The 24,012-nt window shown below is 39.5% G+C and overlaps 1 protein-coding gene and 1 long non-coding RNA gene across 2 annotated transcripts in view; one reads left to right on the top strand and one right to left on the bottom strand.

The window, feature by feature from the left end:
• Positions 1-845: 845 nt before the first annotated feature.
• Positions 846-9,123, bottom strand: LOC123000691 (uncharacterized). The gene is made up of 4 exons (XR_006408831.2): positions 8,947-9,123; positions 6,637-6,767; positions 3,139-3,210; positions 846-1,618 (listed from the first exon to the last, which is right to left on the bottom strand). It is a non-coding gene; the product is annotated as an uncharacterized LOC123000691 (long non-coding RNA).
• SGCG (sarcoglycan gamma) overlaps positions 8,554-24,012 on the top strand; it is a 136,481-nt gene continuing 121,022 nt past the window's right edge. Inside the window, exon 1 of the mRNA XM_057309688.1 lies at positions 8,554-8,799. Coding sequence (XP_057165671.1) covers positions 8,746-8,799 — 54 coding nt within the window. The 5' untranslated portion in view covers positions 8,554-8,745. The remainder of the gene's footprint in view (positions 8,800-24,012) is intronic.

Here is a 24,012-nt window from a genome sequence, read left to right as displayed (position 1 = left end):
GATGGTCATCATTTTAACTATTCTAAATTAAGGTTATTAATTCTAAGAAATGGATAGGAGTTTCTTCTGTGAAAAATTCAATGAAAATATACAGTGAATAAAGGATAAGAAATGTAGAAAGCTAACAGGAAAGGGACTAATGATCTATTATACTATTAGATAAATAATCGTCAGGAATAACATATTCTGTCAGGCTGAAATTATTACTTTTAGACACTGAGGCACACTTAATGTACTGAAAGAATAATACACAAATGATATTAGGGGCATAAAGAGTCCATTGCATTTCAGAATATGCCTGACCACTCCCAACATGTTCATGCACTGGAAAAAATCTGGGCCATTAACTTTTATTATCACATAATCAAAATGATTTCAATAAAGTGAAAGCAAATAGAAGAGATTTAAAGAAATGTCAGGGTGCATTTCAAGGAAACTTCAAAGTCTATTGCTACATAGCAAATCATTTAACAGACCATTTCTCATGGATGTTATGAGATTAGAAATGAAAAAATAGATGTGAAAGCTTTGAAAATGAAAATCATCTATAAAACCAAATGTTACTATGGCTAAGGAAATAAATTTCAAAGAGAAATTGGAAATGTTCACTACAGAAAATAACTGAATTGAACAAAAGAAAAAAGCAAGTGACTATGTGATCATTGCACACAGTACTTGTTATTAATGATGGCCTGTTGGAATGCCGAAACAAAATTCCATTGCATTGCTCATTGATTTCATTAATGATAGTAAAAAGAAATATTTCGAAATAACTCAAGTTTATAAAAATTAAGAGTATGTAAAATCATCTGGAATATCCATCATCTTTGATAAGTGCAGCAATATTTTTTAAAGTATTCTTATTTATTGTTTAATATGTTTGTTATACCAATAAAATACTATAGAAATAGTATTTGACTTTAAAGAGACATCTGTCCCTGGGAATCATGATTTATAATGTGATATGCAGATTTAACAAGAAAATCATGCAGAATATACACATAGATAGTCATGAATCAATTAGGGAGCTGTGTTTCTGAGTCGGTACCAAGTGACCCAGAGTTAGGGGAAGCATGCCCCAGGCTAAAAACCCAGTGTCCCAGCAAAAGAAAGAAAGTGTAATTGTTGTAAATGTGAAAAAGTGTCATTCCACATGAAGTCATTTAATCAAATCACAAAGCATAAGTCTTTTTGTTTTGAAATTATGTAAAACTGGCTGAGTTTTTAAGGTAGAAAATGAAAACTCAATAATAAAATCGGGCACTGTTAAATTTTACTACGTCTTAAGTTAATCAATACTCTACCTGTGTGGTAGATTGCATTATTGTTCCAAACTATATGTTTTAGACTTTAGACTCCAAATAATGTAGGGGATTATGCACACCCACCTATGAGCAAGTGACCTGCAGGGTTTTGTGAGGCATAAGCATATGCATTGAGGGTCTGCTGATGTGAGGTCTGGGCAGGTGACTTCCTTTGGAAGTTGAATGCACTTGGGTTGACATGTGCCAGGTTGAGACAGGAGCTTTGAGATACATTGCGTGTTTCCATCAGCTCTCTTGATTTTTTCCTTAAGGACGGCTTGCCTCCAATAAGGGCTACTCCTCTAACCAGGATCCTGGAATGAGAAAACCTATGAGACACAAGCAGCAGCGGCAGCCCAACTACAATGCTTGACACACAACATGAGAGAAAAGTAAATATTTGTGTAAGTCACTGCCTTACAAAAATAATAACAATGCTATTAAATCCCACCACTAATATTTCTGGGTCCTCCTACACACCACTGACCACTTTCTCAAACCACACTTATGCCAAGTATCCTGGACAAAATAACATGAAAAGAAGAATCTCAAAAGTACCTCCACCTTCTTCTTTTGAGACTTTTACAAATACACACAAATTTCAATCAGAAACATGAGTGGTAAATACTCTGATCCAAGAATATACGGCCCAAATATGATTGGCTATGACTTGTATCAATGCTTAAGTCCCTTTTCCATCTGCCAAGATTTCTTGGACACTTGGTCCCACTTGTACCTATAAAGCAGTGTGTCACCTGCAGTCACTGTGATGCACCCAGCCTGTTTTCCCCAGCTTGCATTCAACCATGTCAAGGGACATGCCTCTGACTCTCCCTCAGCTTCTGGTCCTTAGGGCTTCAGGATATCAGTGGGACCCCCCCTGCAGGAAGTTGGTCAACTTTGGGTCACTTAGTTACAAGGCCCTGGATTGATGGTCTTTGGGCATAAACCCCCAGAACGTCTCTTTTGAATAGTTTTATCATCTTTTGCCTTGAGAAAATTTTTGACAGTACATGAATAAGGGAAAAAAAATCAAGGGAAAATATTAATTTTTCTAATAGTCTAATATTAAGTTTAAGGAATATATTTTATTTTGAAATTATTTAATGTAGTTGGATATTAAAATAACCTTCTTAATGAAATATTAGATAGTAATACAACAGAAATTATTGTTTTAATGATTCTTTTTCACAAAAGAAAAAATATAACCTCATACATAGTCCTAGATTGTTGAAATTGAAATTTTACTGTCAAAACTCTGGCCCACACAAGCAGAGTCCCACAGTATTATATGTGTCTAACCATTTTTTCTCATAAGCTCATTGAGTGTTGCAAAGATCCACTACTCTATTTAAAGCATACCACATCACATGTGTATTTTAAATTTTATGTTATGTGAGTGTGAACATGGTATTTAAATATTATATACATATGAATATATACATACATATGAACATGAAGCAATTTACAACAAATGTCAGGTAGTTAGGACATTCAAAAGTATCTTCCTTACTCCTAACGTTTTGTGGAGTAGCCAGGGAAAAGCGGCCCATCTTAGCATTGAAAAAAAGAAAAGATGGCCTACCTAAAAAATAACTTCCTAGATGCTAGGAATCGTGCTCTGTGTTTTATAAACGTTAACTCATGTATTTCTTACAACATTCCTATGACTTAAGTTCTAATTTTTACCCTCATACTATAGACTAGGAAGTGGAGGTGTAAGACTTTACGTAACTTAACAAAGGTCTTACAGTGACCAGCAGAAAGAGATCACAGCCCATGATCTCTGGGCCCAGATAGACTCTTCACATGACACGAGACTGCCTTTACGTACCCAGGTTAGGGATGTTCACAATCAGTCACTTGTAGAACAATAGTGATTTTAGGTGCAGGGAGGGCACATGGCCTACAGGGAAGAAACACAGGCACATTCAAAACTCTAGCCTTTCTTGGGACACAATCATCAATACAGAAAATTGAACATTTAAAATAAAACAGAAAAAAGCACTTTTAAAGATTAATTTAATTTTATTTCTTTTTAAAGATTTTATTTATTTATTTGACAGAGAGAGCAACAGCCAGCAAGAAAGGGAAAACAGGCAAGGGGAGTGGGAGAGGAAGAAGCAGGCTCCCAGTGGAGGAGCCTGATGTGGGGCTCAATCCCAGGACTCCGGGATCACGCCCTGAGCCGAAGGCAGACACTTAACGACTGAGCCACCCAGCCGCCCTTAAAGATTAATTTTAAAAAATTTTAGGGATCATTTTGTGCAATAGTCTCAGTCATAGATGAAAAGCATTGGGCCCATGCAGATAGCTCTCACTACAGAAAAGATGGCTGGGTGTAGGAATTAAATTTAAATTAACCAGGACCCTTGGCACAAAGTTCAATGTTCTTTTATCACATCATGGTGTCCCTCTGAATTTTAAAGTCACAATTGATAATTCTGACACATACACTGTACCAATTTACACATAAACACAGTCACAGAAAGAACCCTTGGCTTACAGTCTGTCTTATGAAATATAGTGCAAAGAAAAAAAACCAGGGACATTATCATAGAAGTAAATATGTCAGAAAGGGAATGGATTTTATAGAAGTGACCTGAAACCTTATTCTTATTTAGTTTTAATTACAGAAGAAAAGGTAAAAGCAGAAACAATGGCTACTTGGACCTGTCTCTCCTCTGACTTCTGCCCAACATCATGGAAGTGTGTTACTATTTTTATTTTTAAGCACTTTGTTTAGTAGCTTTATTCAGATATAATTAGCAGATCATATACATTTACCTTACTTAAAGTATACAATTAAGAGACTTTTAGGGGTGACTGGGTAGCTCAGTTGGTTAAGCATTTACCTTTGGCTCAGGTCATAATTCCAGGGTCCTGGGATGGAGCCTCGCACCAGGCTGCTTGCTCAGCGGGGACCCTGCTTCTCCTTCTGCCTGCCTCTCCCCCTGCTTGTGCACTTGTGCAAGTGTGCTCTCTCTCTCTGTCAAATAAATAAATAAAATCTTTAAAAGAGAGAGAGAGAGACTTTTAGTATATCCACAGCGGTGTGCAATGATCACCACAATCTCAGTAACTGATGATTACCCCCTCAGTGTCTTTTCCAGACATTTCACATAAGTCGAATAACACCGCATGATGTTTTGTGACTAGTTTCTGTCAGGCTGCATGTTTTCAAGGTGCATCCATATTGTAGCACGTATCAGCACCTCATTCCTTTTTACAGCCGAATCACATTCCATTGTATGGACAGACCATATTTTTTAAATGCATCCATTAGTAGATAAACATTTCCGCTGTGTCTGGATTTGGGCTCTTCTGAACAATGCTGCTGTGAACATCTGTATACAAGTTTTTGTGTGAAAATATGTTTTTATGCCTCTTGGTGTACTAAGAATTGCCCCACATCCTTGCCAACATTTGCTATTACTTGTCTTGTTTTGTTACAGCCTTTCTAGGGGATGTGTAGTGGTTTCTCATTTTGGTTTGTATTTCCTTAATGCCTAGTAATGTCGAGCATCTTTTCATGCACTTACTGGTCATTTGTGTATTTTCTCTGGAGAAATATCTATTCAGATCTTTTGCTTATTTTTTGTCGGGTTGTCTTTTTCCTGCTGAGCTGTAAAAGTTCTTTATATACCTGGTTATAAGTCTCTTGTTAGATATATGATTTGCAAGTATTTTTCTCCTGTATATGTTTTTTTTTTCAGCTTCTTGATAATATAATTTGCAGGACAAACATTTTTAATTTTGGTGAGACCAAATATGTCTATTTTTTTCATTTGTTGCTTGTGATTTGCCTCACCCAAGGTTACAAGGATTTACTCTGATGTTTTCTCCTGAGAGTCTTTTCTTCAAGCTCCTGTATTGAGGCCTATGATCCATTTTAAGTTAACTTTTGTGCATGATTTAAAGAAGGTAACACACTTCATTCTTTCATATTTGTTTGCATATATCATGTATATTATATAATTTGTCAGCATACAGTTGTTCACAATATTCCCTTATAATCCTTTCCTCTAAGGTTGGTAAGGATAGTCTCTCTCTTATTTCCAACTTTGGGAATTTGAGTCCTCTTTTTTCTTTCTTGGTCAGTTTAGCCTTGGAGACTTTTTTCCCTGACATCCCTATTAAACTTCTGCCTGTTCACCTCTGTGAATATCACACTCAGTTCTGAGCCTCCACTAATTGCTAGTGGATTTCTGTGTTATTTTTACCAACACCTGGGCATAACTATTTCACTGTTAGATCCAATTACAGTCCAGCCCCTTTGCAAGTCTCATAGCTTCTTCCATCCCAAGAGGGCTCCTTTCTCTTTCCTGGTTTTCTCTGTTAAATTTCTAGCTGGTCTACCACTTATTTAGCTTTTTGCTATCAGGGAGCTACCATCCTTCTCTTAATTGCTTATTACCAAGATCTCCAGTGTTTCTGACAGTGCCCTTAGGTATGAACTTCCCCACTGTCTCTTCTAAATAAAATTAGTCTTCCTAGGGAGAGCTAGGGGGGTATGGTACAGCCTGTCTTTCCCACAGCACAGAACCTCTGCCCCACTACCCCCAAGCTAGAGCTGCTCTCTGAGCAGAGGTCTTAGATTGGGGTCTGAAGCCCTTGGTATTCTGTTCTCCTCTCCCAACATGGAACCTCCACCCTATGAGTGAGCTATGGCGGGGACAGCAGTAGTAGCCCGATGTTCTTAACTCCTCTACACCTGGGGTAGAGTTTCTACCTCACAGTGGTGGCTGGGTAGGTGGAAAGCCCCACACTTCTCAGTCACATCTGCCTGGAATAATGTTTATGGGGGATTGGGGCTGAAAATGGAGGACTGCCCCTCCCAGGGAGAAGCCAATATCCCAGACCCAGAACTGGGGAAGAGAGGCCATCTTCTCAGCTGCGCTCATTCAGACTGGAGCTTCCTTGCGTGACATTGAACTGGGAGCTGGAAGAGTGGGTTGTGGCCCAGATTTTTGCTCTCTTACCAAGATTTAGTAGATTTTCATGAATAAATATTTCTTCATTTGATGTACGCCCTTGGGGCAATTTCCAGAGACTTTAATTTTTTTTTTTTTAATGCTTTCACCACTTATGGTTGTTTCATTGCGGAGAGGGTGAGTGGAGATTCTCATTTCATTCCAATACTTTTCTTATTTGTATGTACATTTATCTTTCCTTTTAAATTCCTATTTGTTTTATAATGTAATGTTAATTTTATGCATACAATATAATATATTGTCAGAAATGCATATAATTTACAAATAAATATCCATGTACTGGGTTGCTCGAAATATTTTTTACTGATAAGGTGCTCAATCACACTGAGCCTTCATACCCTGTACACACTCCTGGTTTTTTCCCCTGTACTGCTTTGGATATATTTCGCTTTTCTGCCAGGAGAATTATGGCAAGTTCTCTGGATCCTCGGTGTTCTCATCAGCCACAGCATTGACCAGTTACTTCTTTCTAAGTCAACAAAAGAGAAGTCCTGACTCAGATCATGCTAGTTTTGGCAATTAAAATACATTAATAGGCTGGTGATAGGTAGTAAGGAGGGCACGTATTGCATGGTGCACTGGGTGTTATACGCAACTAATGAATCATGGAACTTTACATCAAAAACCAGGGATGTACTGTATGGTGACTAACATAATATAATAAAAAATATTATTATAAAAAATAAAAAATAAAATGCATTAATAACTTTTGAATTCTTTGACACAAATATATACATGGAAACCTTTACTAGATAGTAGGGACATTTTTAGAGCAACAAGTCACAGTTCTTTTCATTATGCTGCCTGTAAAATAGAAAATGATTAATGCATCCTTAATAGTATATCTCAACCTATGTCAGTCTTATCTGTCCTTGTGAGAGTAAAGTTTTTGAAAGAAATAGTTGTCACTATCACATATGAGGTAGAGAATAATTAATGAAGGTTTTCATTGGACTTCTCTGGGAAACTGACTTATCCCCTTTTGACTTCTACCTTTGAAAAAGTTTGCTTTGATGCAATCTAAGCGTTGTAAACACTTATGCCTTGCAATTATCCATTTCGTTACATGAAAAACATGTGGAAATTCTCCAGCATTTTTATGTTTCCATTTGGTTTCAAACACAGTAGCATATCTCCATCTAAAAAATCATAAAGTACACCAAAATGATCCTTTCAGGAATGAGAGAATTTACCTCCGAGCACATTCACCAAACATGTTCAGATACCCGTACCATTCTGCAGACACAAAACTGCTAAAACCAAGTCACTCTCCTGTGTAGGTGAAGGCGTCCAAGTGTACATGTGGATGTCAACCAAAAAATAAACAATTGGAATACACAAGCACTAATAGGATAACTATATGCCATATAAACACAGTTGAGCGAACCTCTTCAGGCCTTGAGAAAAATAGAGTAAAAGAGGCTTCTTAAAAGTAATGGGTCAGCACTCACTACTTCGGAGCCTGATTCAAAGAGCTAATAAAGTGTGGCAATATTTTTGCCACCGCCAAGTTTCTGCAAATCCCGAGGGATGCCTCCTAGCGGCGGGACCTCGCCCTTGCTTTGCAAGAGTCTCGGAGGAAACCGCGCAGCTTCTGAAGCCCAAGTGGTTCTTGGCCAGACTCTAGAACCTCGTGAATGGAACCATTCCCTCAACAGGGACGCCCTAAAACGCCTCAAATTAGGAAGGCGCTGACTGTTTTAATTGCAAGGGACTAGGAGCCCAGGTGGGAAAATGAGTTCTTCCCCCGAGCTCCAAGCCCGGGATGTATTAGGCAGACGCAGTTGGACCGAAGGGGAAAAGATGCAGGCGCCCCCGCGGGCGGCCAAAGAGGAGCCGATTGCGAGCCGGCGTGTGCGAGTGCCCTGCTCAGCGACCCGCGCGTGCGCGACCGTGGGGGCCGAGCAGAGGGCAGGGAGGCCGGGGTGGACGCGAGAAGAGCGCGGAGACAGGAGGTCCTGGACATGGAGGGGCGTGGGACGGAATGGGGATGCAGGGGTCGTAGCGGAGCGCTGGACGGTGGGACGCGAAGGACGAGGGAGTCATGCAGGGGTGCGGGCCGTCGTGGGAGGGGCAGAGGGGCGTGGGGGGAGCGCGGTGATGGGGCTGGAAGGGGGCGCAGGAGAGGGAGCCGGGCGCGCTGGCCCCGTGCGGGGGGCTGTGGTGTGCGGCCCGCCGGGGGCGCCCCGGACTGCTGCAGGCGCCCGCGGGGTTGCCCAGGGGCGGTGCCGTAGCCGGGCCGAGTCTCCCCCGGGGTGTCTGGCCTCCGCCTCCGCTCGCGCCCGGGCAGTGGCGCCCGGAGCCCGGGCGGGGATGTGGGCACCCGCGGCTTGGGGGAGCGGCTCCCCCGCCCAGAAGCAGAATAGTCGCTGCGGTCGCCGAGCAAGGAGGACGGAGCCGAGGCCCGCGCTGTCGGGAGAGAAGAGAGTGGTCTCATCCCGTCGGGAATGAAGGGAAATACAGTGGCCGTTTGCTCACCCGGACCCCAAGAAGTACAGCAGGTAAAGAGAACGGTCACGTACCACCACTTCCTTCTCAGTTCCCCCAATTTCCGCGTCCTTCCTTCTCTTCCAGCCCCCTAAACTAACTCCTCCGTTGTTAGGATCCCCTGTCTCCTCTGCAGCCTATCCCCAACACCCCAAACCTACCTTCCCACCCTGCGTCCTTTCCCTCTGCATCTTCTCTGCCCCAAACAGGGTTTTCCTTCCTCGTCTGCCGGTCTACAAGGGCTCTGGGGCAAGTATGAAATGTAGTTTAGACAGTCGGCCTTTCTTTGCCGGAAAAACTTTGCTAACTGATCAGCACTCTGACATAACACTTGAATAACTTCGTCTTGTGGGGAGTAAGGGTAGGGACGGAGGGAGGGGGTGAGGGAGAGAGAGGAGGGCAGGGGGGGGGGTGTGCGGACGAGAGAGAACGAAAATAAGAATGAGCTTGTTTTCTGTAAATTGATTTTGCCAAAAACATTGCCCTGGATTGCTGACTACTCTGTCCGTTGACATTGAGTGAGCAGAGTGGCTGCACCAGGAAGTGCAAAGTTGCACAGGGTTTACTTGGGCATTTTAGAGGGGAAACAGAAATCCTTAAAATCACCGGCGGCTCACACAGTCCTGTGTGATATAACTTGATGATCTCCCCTTATACCCACTACCCTCTAAAGTTCCCATGGTTGGTATTTATGTCTTTGCATGTTATTTGGTTAAACCAGAGTCAGGCAGTTGGTAAGTTTTAAATCACTACTGGATGGTCTGATGTTTATAAATAGTGGTACAATTACTTACAATTTTTCCGTGAAATAACTCAAGTGATACCAAATGTTGTACAAGGAGATTTTTAGTGATGACACGCTATATATGTATGGTATTTTTGCATGAATGCTGCTGGGTGTTCCTTAAAACAGGTAAATCTGTGTTTGTAAAGCCATGGAATTGTGTTTATTTTTCACTTAAAGCAGATCTTTTTATATGGCTCTCCTTGTGCTTTTCTTCCTTTAATATGAGAAGGCTATAAAAAAAAAACCTGAAAAACAGATTTTACAATATTACTCAAAAATATATGTAAGCTTATCTCTTGGGTTTTGGTAGTGGAATATTTTACCAAAAGGTTCAGTGTCTCTGGTATGAGAACTTCCTCTCTAGAAAAAGGGCTTCCAAAGTGATTAGCAAACTGACATCCACTCCACATGTGTAAAAATATCATATAGTAAATTTTTAAAGTTATTGAATCATGTTTTCAAATATCTTTCTGTGCAAATCCTTATGCTCTTTTGATGTTTAATGTTTATTATTACTGAATCGTTAGGCACAATATTTAGTAGATATTACACCTAAATCATTAATGCACATAGTATATCTCTACTGTGGGCTTACAAGTAGAGAAAAGTTGTCCTGCACCATAATCATAATCTGTAAGATACCTCTTTAATCTTGGGAAAAATATAGTGATGAACAATCCGTTTAATAAATTAGACATGCATAAGTAGACTATAAATCAAGAAACTTTGACATTTAACAATTTGTTTGTTTTTTTAAAACTATTAAAAAAACACCTCTCTCAGTGTTAATGAGGATAATAATACTCATTAATTGTGGCTGGAGGATATTTCATATGTATATATGTACAGTATTACATTTTAATCAGCATCATTTCATTATCTTGGGTATGACTTTCATCAGACCCTCATTCTGATGTTTAGTTGTTAAGATTGTGTCCTTCAAGATCTCCTAATGTTCTTTTGGTAAAATGGACAGATATCTATGGACATAGTTATAGTTAAGCAAAAAAGTAATGCTAATTTTATTTCTTTCTCTAGAGTTGTACTGTTAGAAAGTGATTTATATGGACATGATGATCATAGTATAATAACCCAAACATTTAATTTCCTAAGGACTTAGGTGATGTTGCTTTGTGATTTTTCAAAAAATGCCATTTCATTATGTCTTCTGCAGTTGAATTTATGTGAAGTAAACACAACTGGTTATGTGTTGTGAGTGGTGCAAATACAGGGTTATTTGTATAGTATCCCTTCTTTGAAGTGTATTTGCATATAAATTTCTGAACATACCTTCTAAATTAGGAAATGAAATAGCTACATATGACAACTTGTCTTTTTAGCATATCATTTTGTTAGGTATGAGGGAAATATTTGTGTTGGAATAGGAGACAGCAGGAGAAGGAAAGAGATAGTAAAATAATGCTTCCTAACTATCTTAAGGTCATGGATTCCTTTGAAAACCTGGAGATAGTTCTAGATCTGCTACTTGGACCGGATTTCAAGAGGTTAACAGTTCTTGAAGCCAGATCTGGACCCCTGGCTGAGGTCACCTAAATTAGATTCTCAACATGTAGGTGGGCTCGGTTGCTGCACATACAAAACCCTGAGTCAGTCCATTATAATAAAGTATGATGACATTAATACTTACATTAATAATAAAACAATGAAAACTTAATTGGAAAAGTAACATGAGCCAGGTATTAATTTATAGAAATATGCTTGTGATATTTTGTCTAGTAGACTTTAATATTTGTTCCTAAATTCCTTTTTCAAAAATAACGTACAATAAGTGAACGAATGAAAAAAGGGAAAATTTAAAAACTAGGAAACCTTAACTAAAATCATATTGCATTGAAGACAAAGGCCCTAAGTAACGGGTATAAAAAGGCGAAGGCTGTAAAAAAGTTGTGTTTTTATAAAGAATGTCTTTATGAGTCACTGGATTATTTACATGGAATTCTGTGGGTTGGATTATAATTGAGGCTGTCTTGCATTTCGAAGGCATGAGGTGCAGCTGCCCTCTGTATATAAAGGACCGTTTGCTTTGTTTTTCCTCCCAGCTCCCGCTAGGCCACGCTGTCCTGACCAATGGCCGCTCTTGGGAGCCATGGTTCCTCCTCTGTGTCCTTCTTCCTTAAGATTCTTGACTCAATCTGTTTGTTTATAATCCCCCTTAATCCAAAATGATTTGAGGTAAATGTCTAACAAATTATTCTCCAGAGAATTTCCTCCTCACATGTGGAGCTTGATACTGTCCACCTGACTTCTAGCACCTGCTCTCAAAAGGAAAGTGCTGTGTGTACCCCATTGACTGAGCTCCTACTTAAAGCCTGGCATGGCAGGCGTGCGTTACGTTTCATCCGTCTTCACAAACACCCTGTGAGGGGGGACCCACTTAACACAGATGGAAACTGGGCCCAGAGAGGCTATCATTTGCTAAGGTGATGGCTCAGCAGACCTGACACCAAACCCATGCTTCCCACCGCAGCAGAGCGCCCAAGAAGACTGCTCCAGTCAGTCCTGCCTCTCATTCTTCTTGTGAATGCAAAATAGCTCAAATGAGTAGACCACATGACTAGTGCTGGGAATACTTCAAATCAAGGAAAAAGAAGGCCATCACATTTAAGTTTAACATTAACTCGTGTAAAGCATGGGAACCTTGGTGCCCTTAAAAAACTCAGAATTCTTTGGAAACTCTGCGGCGAGTCTTCTTGAAGGCAACTCTGATGTCTTCGTTTTTCTAATTAAATATTTTTCTCTGACTTTTTACTAAATCGGGCAAATACAGAAGGCCAATAAAATAGATAAAATAGTATCTTATGAACACAGTATTCCACTAGCAAGTCTCGAGATGTTATAGTGAGATGTTGACTAGCCCACTGGTACTTTCTGTTTTATGAAGATTTTCATTGTATTCATACTTACCTGAAGCAACAGTTCTGTCATCCTTCACATATCATCATATTGTACGGCCTCATTTTTGCCTTTCTGCTTTTTCCCCCCTTTCCTTTTTCTTTAAATATTTTTTTATTATATTACGTTAGTCACCATACAGTACATCCCTGGTTTTTTATGTAAAGGTCGATGATTCATTAGTTGCATATAACACCCAGTGCACCATGCAATACATGCCCTCCTTACTACCCATCACCAGCCTATCCCATTCCCCCGCCCCCCTCCCCTCTGAAGCCCTCAGTTTGTTTCTCAGAGCCCATAGTCTCTCATGGTTCATTCTCCCTTCTGATTACCCCCCTTTCTTTATCCCTTTCTTCTCCTACTGATCTTCCTACTTCTTATGTTCCATAGATGAGAGAAACCATATGATAATTGTCTTTCTCTGCTTGACTTATTTCACTTAGCATTATCTCCTCCAGTGCCGTCCATGTTGCACCAAATGTTGAGAACTCGTTCTTTTTGATAGCTGAGTAATATTCCATTGTATATATGGACCACATCTTCTTAATCCAGTCATCTGTTGAAGGGCATCTTGGCTCCTTCCACAAGTTAGCTATTGTGGACAATGCTGCTGTGAACATTGGGGTGCATATGGCCCTTCTCTTCACTACGTCTGTATCTTTGGGGTAAATACCCAGTAGTGCAATTGCTGGATCATAGGGTAGCTCAATTTTTAACTTTTTAAGGGACCTCCACACTGTTTTCCAGAGGAATCCATCAAAATCCTAGAGGAGAGCATAGGCAACAACCTCTACCTCGGCCACAGCAACTTTTTTCATGACACATCTCCAAAGGCAAGAGAAACGAGAGAAAAAATGAACTTGTGGGACTTCGTCAAGATAAAAAGCTTCTGCACAGCCAAGGAAACAGTCAAAAAAACTAAGAGGCAGCCCACGGAATGGGAGAAGATATTTGAAAATGACACTACAGATAAAAGACTGGTATCCAAGATCTACAAAGAACTTCTCAAACTCAATACACAAAAAACAAATTGCCAAATCATAAAATGGGCAGAAGATATGAATAGACACTTTTCCAATGAAGGCATACAAATGGTTAACAGACACATGAAAAAATGTTCAAAATCATTAGCCATCAGGGAAATTCAAATCAAAACCACAGTGAGATACCACCTTATGCCAGTTAGAATGGCAAAAATTGACAAGGCAAGAAACAACAATTGTTGGAGAGGATGTGGAGAAAGGGGATCCCTCCTACATATTTGGTGGGAATGCAAGTTGGTACAGCCACTCTGGAAAACAGTGTGGAGGTCCCCCTTTCCTTTCCAATATCCAGACTTGGAGGTGTATGTAAGAGGGGAATGGTGAGAACGACCCAACTGAAATAATAAAAGAATGATCATCAGTCCCTTCATTTGACCTGTCTCAAGCCCCAGGTAACTGTCCCACAGTGTCTGCTTAGGGTTCTGCATGATTCTTCCAGCTGACACTTTGTACATGTCTGGAAAAGTAGATGTCACTATCTCTTTGAAAATTGCTTCAATCTTGTTTATTTCTCCTTCTCCTTCTCGAATTCCCACTAGAGGCATTTTGGCCTTTCTCATTTCCATCTTCCATTTCTTCTCGGGCTGCTGATTCCATCATTCCACATCATGATAGTTCGATTGCTCCCGTGATTTGTAATTATTTTGTGTGAGCTCATCTACACTGAGAATTATTCTTAGGACTTTCAAATGCAGCAGGTGTGAAAGTGTCTCTAGGAGTGGTTCTGCTTGGGCTTCTGCTGGGATACCAGGGGTTTTATGGGTCCCAAAACAGTTTTTATGTAAATTTCATGGTTGGGGGTTGTAGCAGCACATATTTGTTATAAATTTGGACAAACTGTCACCTGTAAATGGTACAGGCTTGTGGCTGATGCAAGCTTATGATTTTGCTTTCTATGCAGTGGTTTGTCTTTCTGTCCACAGCCTTAGAGAGGGAGGGATCTCTTTTTGTACTTCTTTTGTATGTGGGAGCTCTGGCTTTGCTCTAGACAGAGGCCAACTCTCCCATCTCTGTCGGGCATTAAGATTCAGGCTCAGTCTCTAGGCCCATAAATGGGTCTAATAACCTGCATACTATGTGTAGCATGACCCCCCAGTTATCTCTGGCTTTCGTTTCCATCCTTTTTTCTAGGCTCGAGAATGTTCCATTCTTTCCTGTAATTTTGACTACATATTTTTAAAGTATTACATTTTATGCAGAACTGTATCTTGGTGGTACAAATGGGGCTCTCTCATGTCTTCTCAGTCCTTTATATTAGAAGACCTCTCTATGTGTGATACTTTTCATTATTTGGGGGGAACATTTCCTATGTTTCCTATTTTTAAAGACAATTATGAAACAATAAAAAATACATTGTACGTCATACTCTGAGATAGATTATAAGAGAGCTCCATGACATTCATTTATCTAAATTTTAAATAAACCAAATTTTAAACAACTTCTGGAATTTTAAAATGAGCAATAAAGTCATTATATAAATTAATTGGTGTATTAAATGATGTTATATTACAATGAAGATAATTCTTATTTATGTTAATTATGTAATCTGTGGATTATTTAAATTGGCTATCTAACCCATTGATTATTTATTCTTGGGCTGTCTATGTCTTTACTACTAAATTTTGTTTTTATTTATTAATATCTCTACCAAATATTAGTTGGAAAGTAAGGATAGATATCAGGACAGTTTTGTTACTGATTAGAGTTTGAGAGATTTGTTGCTTGAAACTAATAAATTGAGGTTTGAGTATTTTATTTGTCTTGTGACATAAAACTCAGAACTTAAATATGAATTTGTAATCAGAACAGGTACTCAGGGAAGTACCAGTTGATTTCAGGGCTTTTTTTACTTTGCAACAGGGAGTGAAAGGGACATAAGAATGTAATATAATTATCAGATTCACCTCTTGGATTAACAATGATAATGAGACAATAAGCTTATTTTTAAAATAGTAAAACCTAACTAAAATATGACTTGCCTATCTACAATATAATCTATTTCCAATGAGATATATCAGGAGTAGGCAAACTTCTTCTATAAAGGGCCAGATAATAAATATTTTGGACTTTGTGGGCCGTAAGATCTCTGTCACAACTACACAACTGGGCAGTGGTAGCAGACATAGACATTGGTAAACAAGTAGGCACCGCTGTGGCTTAGGAACACTCTACTTGTAAGAACAGGTGAACGGTCTTGACACACAGGCCATCATTTACCAAACCTTGATCTATACTAATGAAAGCAAGCAGTTATAAAGAAATAACTTTAGCTGTGAAAAATTTTCCACATAAATTGATACTGTCAAACTTAAAAATTAGCAAAGCCTACCAAGCAGCAAATTAGTTTACTTGAGAATAGAGAAATTGCAATTTGGGACACGTAAACTATGGGGAACCATAGGCAAGTCCGGAGAACAGGGAAGAACATCCTTTTGTAGAAGAAAGAAGGAAGTTGGGAGGGGTTGTTTTGAACGAATGTTCCTTGGAGGAAAATGAGAGTTTGAAGTCGTAGTGGCTTCTCATTGGCTGCAGGTGACTGAATTGTGGCAGCTTCTCATTGGTTGCGAGGAAATCTTACTCCCTCCTGCTGGTCTGTGTAGGCTGTGAGGAGCAGTAGTGCAAGAGAGCCCCTGCCCAATGACTTCTGACTCCTTTTTGAATGAGGTTGCCTTTGTTCATTTTCCCAACAGATGCACAAACACTATTTATCACTTCATACAAAATACTGATCCATTCATACTCAAAAGTTTTAGGAGAGAAGGAATTGGTCCCTTTTTATTTTTTGCTTCACCTTCTTTACTTCGGGCAATGACATAATTCACAAACTTAAAAAAATGTTGCTTTCCTCTCTGGAGCTGAAATTTCAAACTGAGTATGTGACTGTAAACTACCTTAAATTTATAAAAAGTAGAACAGTGAGATTTTTTTAAAAAAAATATTTTAATATATGCATCACCATGAATATGTTGTATACATTACATTACATTTAAGGATCATCCTTGAATTTTGTCACTATACAAAACTGCTGCAACAGCCCAAAATATAAAAAATTAGAGAAATGTTTATATGTAACCCATATTTTAAAATGGAAATTGTAACCCATCAGTAAGCCATGATCACCTAGTTTATGATTTTGTTTCTACATACAGTAATGAAATGGAGGTGAGCCAGAAGGGTCATTTTCCTTTAAGAGATAAGAAGGATTTATATAAATTGGAAATAAGGGGAAAAGCCTAAAAATTATTTTAACAAGTTTGCCTCTTTTGGCATGTAAATATTTTACAGTTTCCTTAAACTATGTAGTTTCATAAAGTATTCTCAGTTTCATACTGGGAAGGACTCCAGATTTTTCTATGTTGCTTATTTTAAAAATATTAACTACATATTGAAAAGTGATGTTGTCTTTTATTTGCTACACATTAAACAGTCGATTTTGGTTATGTGTGGATAATTTTTTCAAATAAAATAAAAGGTGGCAATCATCTTGCAGTGCATCAAATCAACATGTTGTACCCCTTAAGCTTTTACAATGTTATCTGTTAAACAACTATCATATGATTTCTCTCATCTATGGAACATAAAAACTAGGAAGATCAGTAGGAGAAGAAAGGGATAAAGAAAGGGGGGGTAATCAGAAGGGGGAATGAAACATGAGAGACTATGGACTCTGAGAAACAAACTGAGGGCCTCAGAGGGGAGGGGGGGGAATGGGATAAACCGGTGATGGGTAGTAAGGAGGGTGCATATTGCATGGTGCACTGGGTGTTATACGCAACTAATGAATCATCAAACTTTACATTGGAAACCGGGGATGTACTGTATGGTGACTAACATAATATAATAAAAAAATCATTAAAAAAATAATTAATAAATAAATAAATAAATAAATACACCCCAATAAAGCTGGAAAGAAAAAAAATTAATGGAACCCTTCTCATCTGCTTCAAAAAAGAAAATACTCTTATATTGGTGGTTCTATATCACTATATATGTGTCCAAACCCATAGAACATAAACACCAAGGGTAAACTCCAGTTTACTGAAAAAATCACTTTCAGTGATTATGATGTGTCAGTGTAGTTTCGTCTTTGATAAAAAATGTACCGTTCTGGTGAGATATATTGGTAATGGAGGAGGCTGTGCCTGTGTGGGGACAGGACGTATATGGCAAATTTCTGTACCTCCCTCTCAATTTTATTTGCTCTAAAAAAATAGTCTCTAAAAAATTAAGAGTGCATACATACCCCACATTTTCTTTATCTGTTCATGTGTTGATGGACACATAGTTTGTTTTCATACCTTGGCTATTTTAAATAATGCTGTGGTGAACATGGAAGTGAAGATATCTCTTCAAGATCCTGATTTATTTCCTTTGAATATATACCCAGAAGTGGAACTGCTAGATCATGTGATAGTTCTATCTTTAAACTTTTGGAGGAAGCCCCACACAGTTTTCCATAGTGGCTGCATCATTTTACATCCTCACCAATAGTGTGTAAGTGTTCCCATTTCTTCACATTCTTGCCAGCACTTGTTATCTCCTGCCTTTTTTTGAGAATACCACTATAACAGGTGTGAGGTATATCTCATACTATTTTGTAGACTTGAAATTTGCTAAGATGGTAGTATTTAGGTGTTCTGACCAGGGAAGGAAGGAAGGAGAAACAGTAACTATGTGAGGTGATGGACGTGTTAATTAACTTGACTGTGGTGATCATTTCACGATATATGTCAAAACATCAAGATGTACACCTTAAATGTATATAGTTTTAATTTGCCAATTGTACTTCAATAAAGCTGGGGAGGGGAAATGGGACTGTGGAAAATTTTTCCATAGGATATGCTTTTGATATGATTTCTGTGTTACATCCAGAATGTGGCTGACTCCTGCCCCCATTAAACAAACAGATTTTTAAAAGTTAATCTGCTGCATTTGGAAAAGAGAGGGAAAAATTCAAAGGCCAGACTTTCATTAGCAATGGTATGAGTTGTAGCACTGCAAACTTCTTATGGCTCCCTAGCCCTAATCTCAAACTGCAGACGAAGTACCTCCATCCAGTAGTTGCACTCATCCCACATTCTTCGTCTGTCCAAAATGGGTGCTTCATTATTCACTTCAAACCATTCCCGCTCTGGTTGCTTTTCGTTCCATTGATTCTCCCACACAGCCAGGTTAAAACCTTTCCCATGTCCATCCAAGTGGATGCTAAGTTCCATTAAACCCTCGCTCGACACGGCTTCCCAGTTTCCTGAATCAGGGTCCCGTGGTCTCTGCTTCCTTGATGCTTAGACAGCAGCTTGGTGTCCGCCACCATCTGGGGTTGCTCAGCAAATTATTGTGGAGTTAGGCTTAATTTTTTCATCCTCTCAAGTTTGAGCACAGAAACCTGCCTTGAACTTCCTTTGCACGTAAGAAACGTCATGAAGAAGCCCAGGCGGGCCCTACCCCTCCATTTCTCTCTCGGACTGCTGTCCGTCAGCCTCCTCTTCCCGTTGGCATTTCCCTTCCCGCACAGCTGGACTCATGTTGATGGCCTGAGCTTCCTTGGCCTGACCAGCATCGTCAGCTTCCGCCTATCCACATGTATCTGCTCTGTCACTGAGAAAATTCCTGCCACAGATCAGTCCTATAGTGTGATTTTCCTATTCTTATCCCAAAAATGTTTTTAAAATCCTGTAAGTGTTCAGTGCTGAACATTCACAACCTCCAGCCTCAGCTGGAAGGACCCTTAGCCTCATGCTGTGATCATTCACCCTCTCCCATCCCATTGGGAGCCATTCCAGACTTCCTCTGCTGTCTTTACCACCCTTAGCAGATGACCTCTCTCCCTCTCAGCTGAGACAATGAGGCACTCAGGTATGCACTGCCTCAGCTTCCTGTTCTCCCCAGCCATAACATTAACCATGCCCCCATCTATCCTCCCCTCTTCAAATCTGATTGCCTTGGGTCCTCGCCTCCTGCTTTCTCCTTCACCTTCTTCAGGTCATTACATTTCCATGACCCTCCCCACCATGGGTGCCTTCCTCTATTTATGAATTAGTGCAAGATTAAATGCATGTGTAAGACTTACGTAAAAGAAACACCTTTATAGAGAGATGGTGGCTACACATATGACTGGTTTATTAAAGACAGAAAATTAATTATTATCAGCCTACTTATGAGCTATTTAAAGCAATCCTGCCTGTTTTGAGAGAGTTTTTGTTTGAAAATTTTAATCAATGTACTCCATTACAATATGAAAAAATTGGGGCAAAAATGATTTAAGATAGTTTTTGAACAATGAAAGAACATAAGATGAATATTATAGCATTATCTTCAAATCAATAATTATGTTATTTACTAACGTCATCCAGTAAATACCTGATATTTCTTGGACTAAATATTGAAGTACAAATGTTGGTATTTTAAAAAGGAATAAAATGATAGGGGATGAAAGGTAAAAAAAATTTATTTTTTAATATATTTTTAAATTTAAATTCAATTAGCCAACATCATTAGTTTCAGATGTAGAATTCAGTAATTCATGAGTTGTCTATAACACCCAATGCTCATCACAAAACGTGCCTTCCTTAATGCCTGTCACCCTGTTACCCCATCCCCCCCACTTCCCATCCAGCAATGAAAGATAAAATTTTTAAAAGACTAGAGAGAGGGGGCAGTTTTAGGTTCACAGCAAAATTGAGAAGAAGGTACAGAGATTTCTCATATTCCTCCTGCCTCCCCCACAGCCTCCCCACTATCAACATCCCCTCCTACAGTTGTTACAACACTGTTAACCCCCAAAGCTCACAGTTTACATCAGAGCTCACTCTTGGTGTTGTACATTTTCTAGGTTTGGACAAGTGTGTAACGACATGTATCCCTCATCATAGCATCATAAAGAATAGTTTCCATGCCCTAAAATTCCCTGTGTTTCACCTGGTCAGCCCTTTCTCACCAGACTCCTGGTGAGTGCTGATCTTTTTATTGTCTTCATAGTTTTGCCTTTTCCAGGATGTCATATAGTTGGAATCACATAACCTTGTCAGATTGGCTTTTTCCACTTAGTAGTACGCATTTAAGTTTTCCCTACATGTTCTAATGGCTTGAGAGCTCATTTCTTTTTATTGCTGAATAATATTCCATTGTCTGAATGTACCAGTGTGTTTATCCATTCAGCATTACTTAGGTTTGTGTAAAACCTTTTTCTTAATTTTTTTAATAATTTTTATTTTGTTATATTAGTCACGATACAGTACGTCCCCAGTTTTTGATGCAATGTTCCATGATTCATTATTTGCATTTAACACCCAGTGCACCATGCAATATGTGCCCTCCTTAATACCCATCACCGGCCTATCCCAATCCCCCACCCCCCTCCCCTCTGAAGCCCTCAGTTTGTTTCCCAGAGTCCACAGTCTCTCATGGTTCATTCCCCCTTCTGTTTGTAAATTCTTTTTAAAGGCAAAAGTTATATGACTTCCTTTTCTAAAAGCATTTCTAAAAGTATGTTTTTTCATACCACCAAACTTTTTTGTATTATTTATGATGTGGGAAGACAAAGACCTGGATTTACTTCTTCAGAGCGTACAATACAAATAATTGGCTGTGTTCTAGAAGTTTGTTTGCAAATCTGAGTATATTTTCTCAGAAATGTATCTTATATCTGTTATGTTGTATGAATGCTTTGCAAATGCTTCTTTAAGCCTAATGCAGTTAAATAATAATGTTTCTTGTTGCACAAAGCCAAAACATTATTCAGAGTATCAGTTCTGTGTTTCAGTTATTAAAACCAAGAATACATCAGAATAAGTGATGCTTAGGATATGCCCAAAGAATAAGGACTCTTTCCTGGGCACATAAGTGGGATGAGTTTTCAGTGACAGTTTCAGCAGAAAGGAACCAAGTGTGGTCCTGGGAAAGAGGAGGATTCTGCACACAGCAGGGTGCAGGAAGATTCTAGACATAGTGGGGATGAGCTCACAGCCACTTGGGGACATGCTGACGTGTGAACCCGAGCAGGAATTGTTACCAGCCATATCTATAAACCAGTCGTAGACTTTATGTTCACACAGCATAGTCTAGATGTGAAGAAAGCTTAACTATTTCTTTCAAATATACAAAAAAAAAAAAAAAGAAACAAAGAGAGAGTGAGAGAAAGAAAGGAAAGGAAAATTCTCACTTTGAGAACCTAAAGCAATTACTTCATTCTATTGAGTTGAAATGAAATGTCAAAAATGACTAAGCTTTCAGTTATACTCCTGGGCATAAAGGTGAACTGAAACAGAATCATGTTCCAAAAGAGAGCTCTCACATTGCCAGGGATCGAAAGTGGGGTAAGATCTGTAGAGGAACGGGAATCCTGAGAGTCGGGCTCAAACCAAGGCCGTGGAATTGTCCTCGATTCTGCGCTCTGTTTAAGCTTTTACTGAAGCTGAATTCGCTATTTTCCTCTTCTTTGGTTATCTAAGATTGTGTGAAAGACCAAAATTCTTTCAAGACAAAGGATCCACAGAAGGATACCCATGGTGCCTACCAGTAGTTTTCACAAGTAGCTAACAACCCTCTGAACCCCACAGTGAAGACACACATGGGTGACAGACTTCCCCATTGAAGATGGTAGTGCGAGGGTAGTATTTACACAGCACCCTCCTGAAAATCATTCAAAAGCAGCAAGGGAGTGAAAAACTCAAATTCTATGGTAGGCAACACCAGGAGACAACCAAAACCGAAACCACAAAATTCGTGGAAAGTTACTCAAAAGAGTGGGGATTGAACAGGTGTGTGTCTGAAAGAATACTGAGAGAAGTCATCAGAGCTGCAGGCTCAGAAAACCCATCTCTGTGTGTGTTTCAAAGGTGAAGAGTGTGCCCTGTGTGGTACAGTCTGCACATCTCACGTAGTGGGAGGAGGAGATGAACGAGCTGACAGCAGGGGAGCATTTGCACCAGGCTCTGTGCCAACATGCAAAGGTAGGCAGATGAGGAATCACACAGATAAGTCCCATGTCAGGAGACAGTCTGTCTGTTGACGCTAGGCATAGGACAGATCTTGTGTTATGAAAGAAAAGGGAAGGGGGGCAAGAAGGGAGGGAGGGAGAGAGGGAGGAAGAAAGAAGAAGAGGGAGAGGAAGAAACCAAACAAACAAAAAACCTGAGAAAGGAAAACTAGACAAACACAAATACTTTGGGGTAATGAAGAAAATTCCAGTCAGACCAGAACATACCTCCTCCTGGCACAGACCTCCTGAGAGTAGCTGGTCAGAGAGCAGAAAGGAGAGGCAGAGAGTGACAGCTCTATGGAAGGGGCTTGTTAGAAGAAATGAGAAGTATTTCATGGATAATGTCAATGCTTTTCATGTAGTTCTACATCTAGTGTTTGGAATAAGGTCTTCTTCTCTTACAGGGGGCTATTGATATGTTGTTTTGCAGCTGTGATTATCAACCGTGGCGGCCCATTAGAACTGCCTAGGGAACTTGACAAATACCTATAGCAGGGCCTGTGTCATACCAAATACATTGGAATTTCTGGAGAGGATCCTAGGCAATGGTATTATTTTACACATCTCCTGGTTGCTGCTAACGTGTGGCCGCAGCTGAGAACCACTGCTCTTCACGCCTCATTCTCTCTGGCCTCATCTGGCCTGTTCCGTGTACGACGTTGCCACCCCCTGGGCTTTGCTTGTGTCACTTAAACATAGATCATTCCTTCCCCAGGACCATTAGATGGGCCATCCCCTGCCTGTATCACACTTTGCCCTGGTCTTTTCATGATTGCTTCTTTCTCATTATTCAGGTCATCCCACAAAGGCCTGCCCTGACCATGTACTTAAAATAGTCTCCCCATCCCCTGCTTACTTTCTTAGTAAACTTGCCACTGTGAGAAATCTTCTTGTTTATTGTTTTCACATTGATTGGCTGTTTCCTGTCAACTAGATATAAGCTCTGAAAAGGTAAGACCTCCTTCGTCCTGTGCACTCTGCTATCCTCAGCATCTAGAACAGTGTTTGGCACAGTTTGTGTTCATTGGATCAAAAACAGCAGAAGTGGTTTCAGCAGGATCCTGGTAGCCTTTGTGTATAACCGGTTCATATGAGACAAACCAACTCAGCATCCCAGAAAAACAGTTTCAGAGAAAGTCAATCATTAATTCCATTAAGCAAACTCTATATACAATAAGAAGCATTTCCATACAGCTACCTAAAAAGGCATTGCTTTTCTTAGGCAATTATGGAGACAAGGACTGAATTTCTCATTTATTCTAGCAAACATAAAAACAAGTCAACAAAAGCAACTCATGTGCATGACAGAGATAATCCTTGATGAATATTATTTAAATAAATCATGAATGACAGATAACTGCTATTATCATTCAGTTCATTGTGCTGTTATCCTATCTTGCCAAATCTACAATGCCCATTTTTTACATCTTAATAGCTCTTAATTGGGATGCATATTATCATTAGTGCCAGATTATAGTTTAATTTGCAGAGGTACTCCTTA

Source organism: Ursus arctos, unplaced genomic scaffold (assembly GCF_023065955.2).
Source record: "Ursus arctos isolate Adak ecotype North America unplaced genomic scaffold, UrsArc2.0 scaffold_10, whole genome shotgun sequence".
In the NCBI taxonomy this organism is placed as follows: Eukaryota; Metazoa; Chordata; class Mammalia; order Carnivora; family Ursidae; genus Ursus; species Ursus arctos.
Note: the sequence above shows the minus strand (reverse complement) of the source record. Positions and strands in the feature narration are given on the sequence as shown.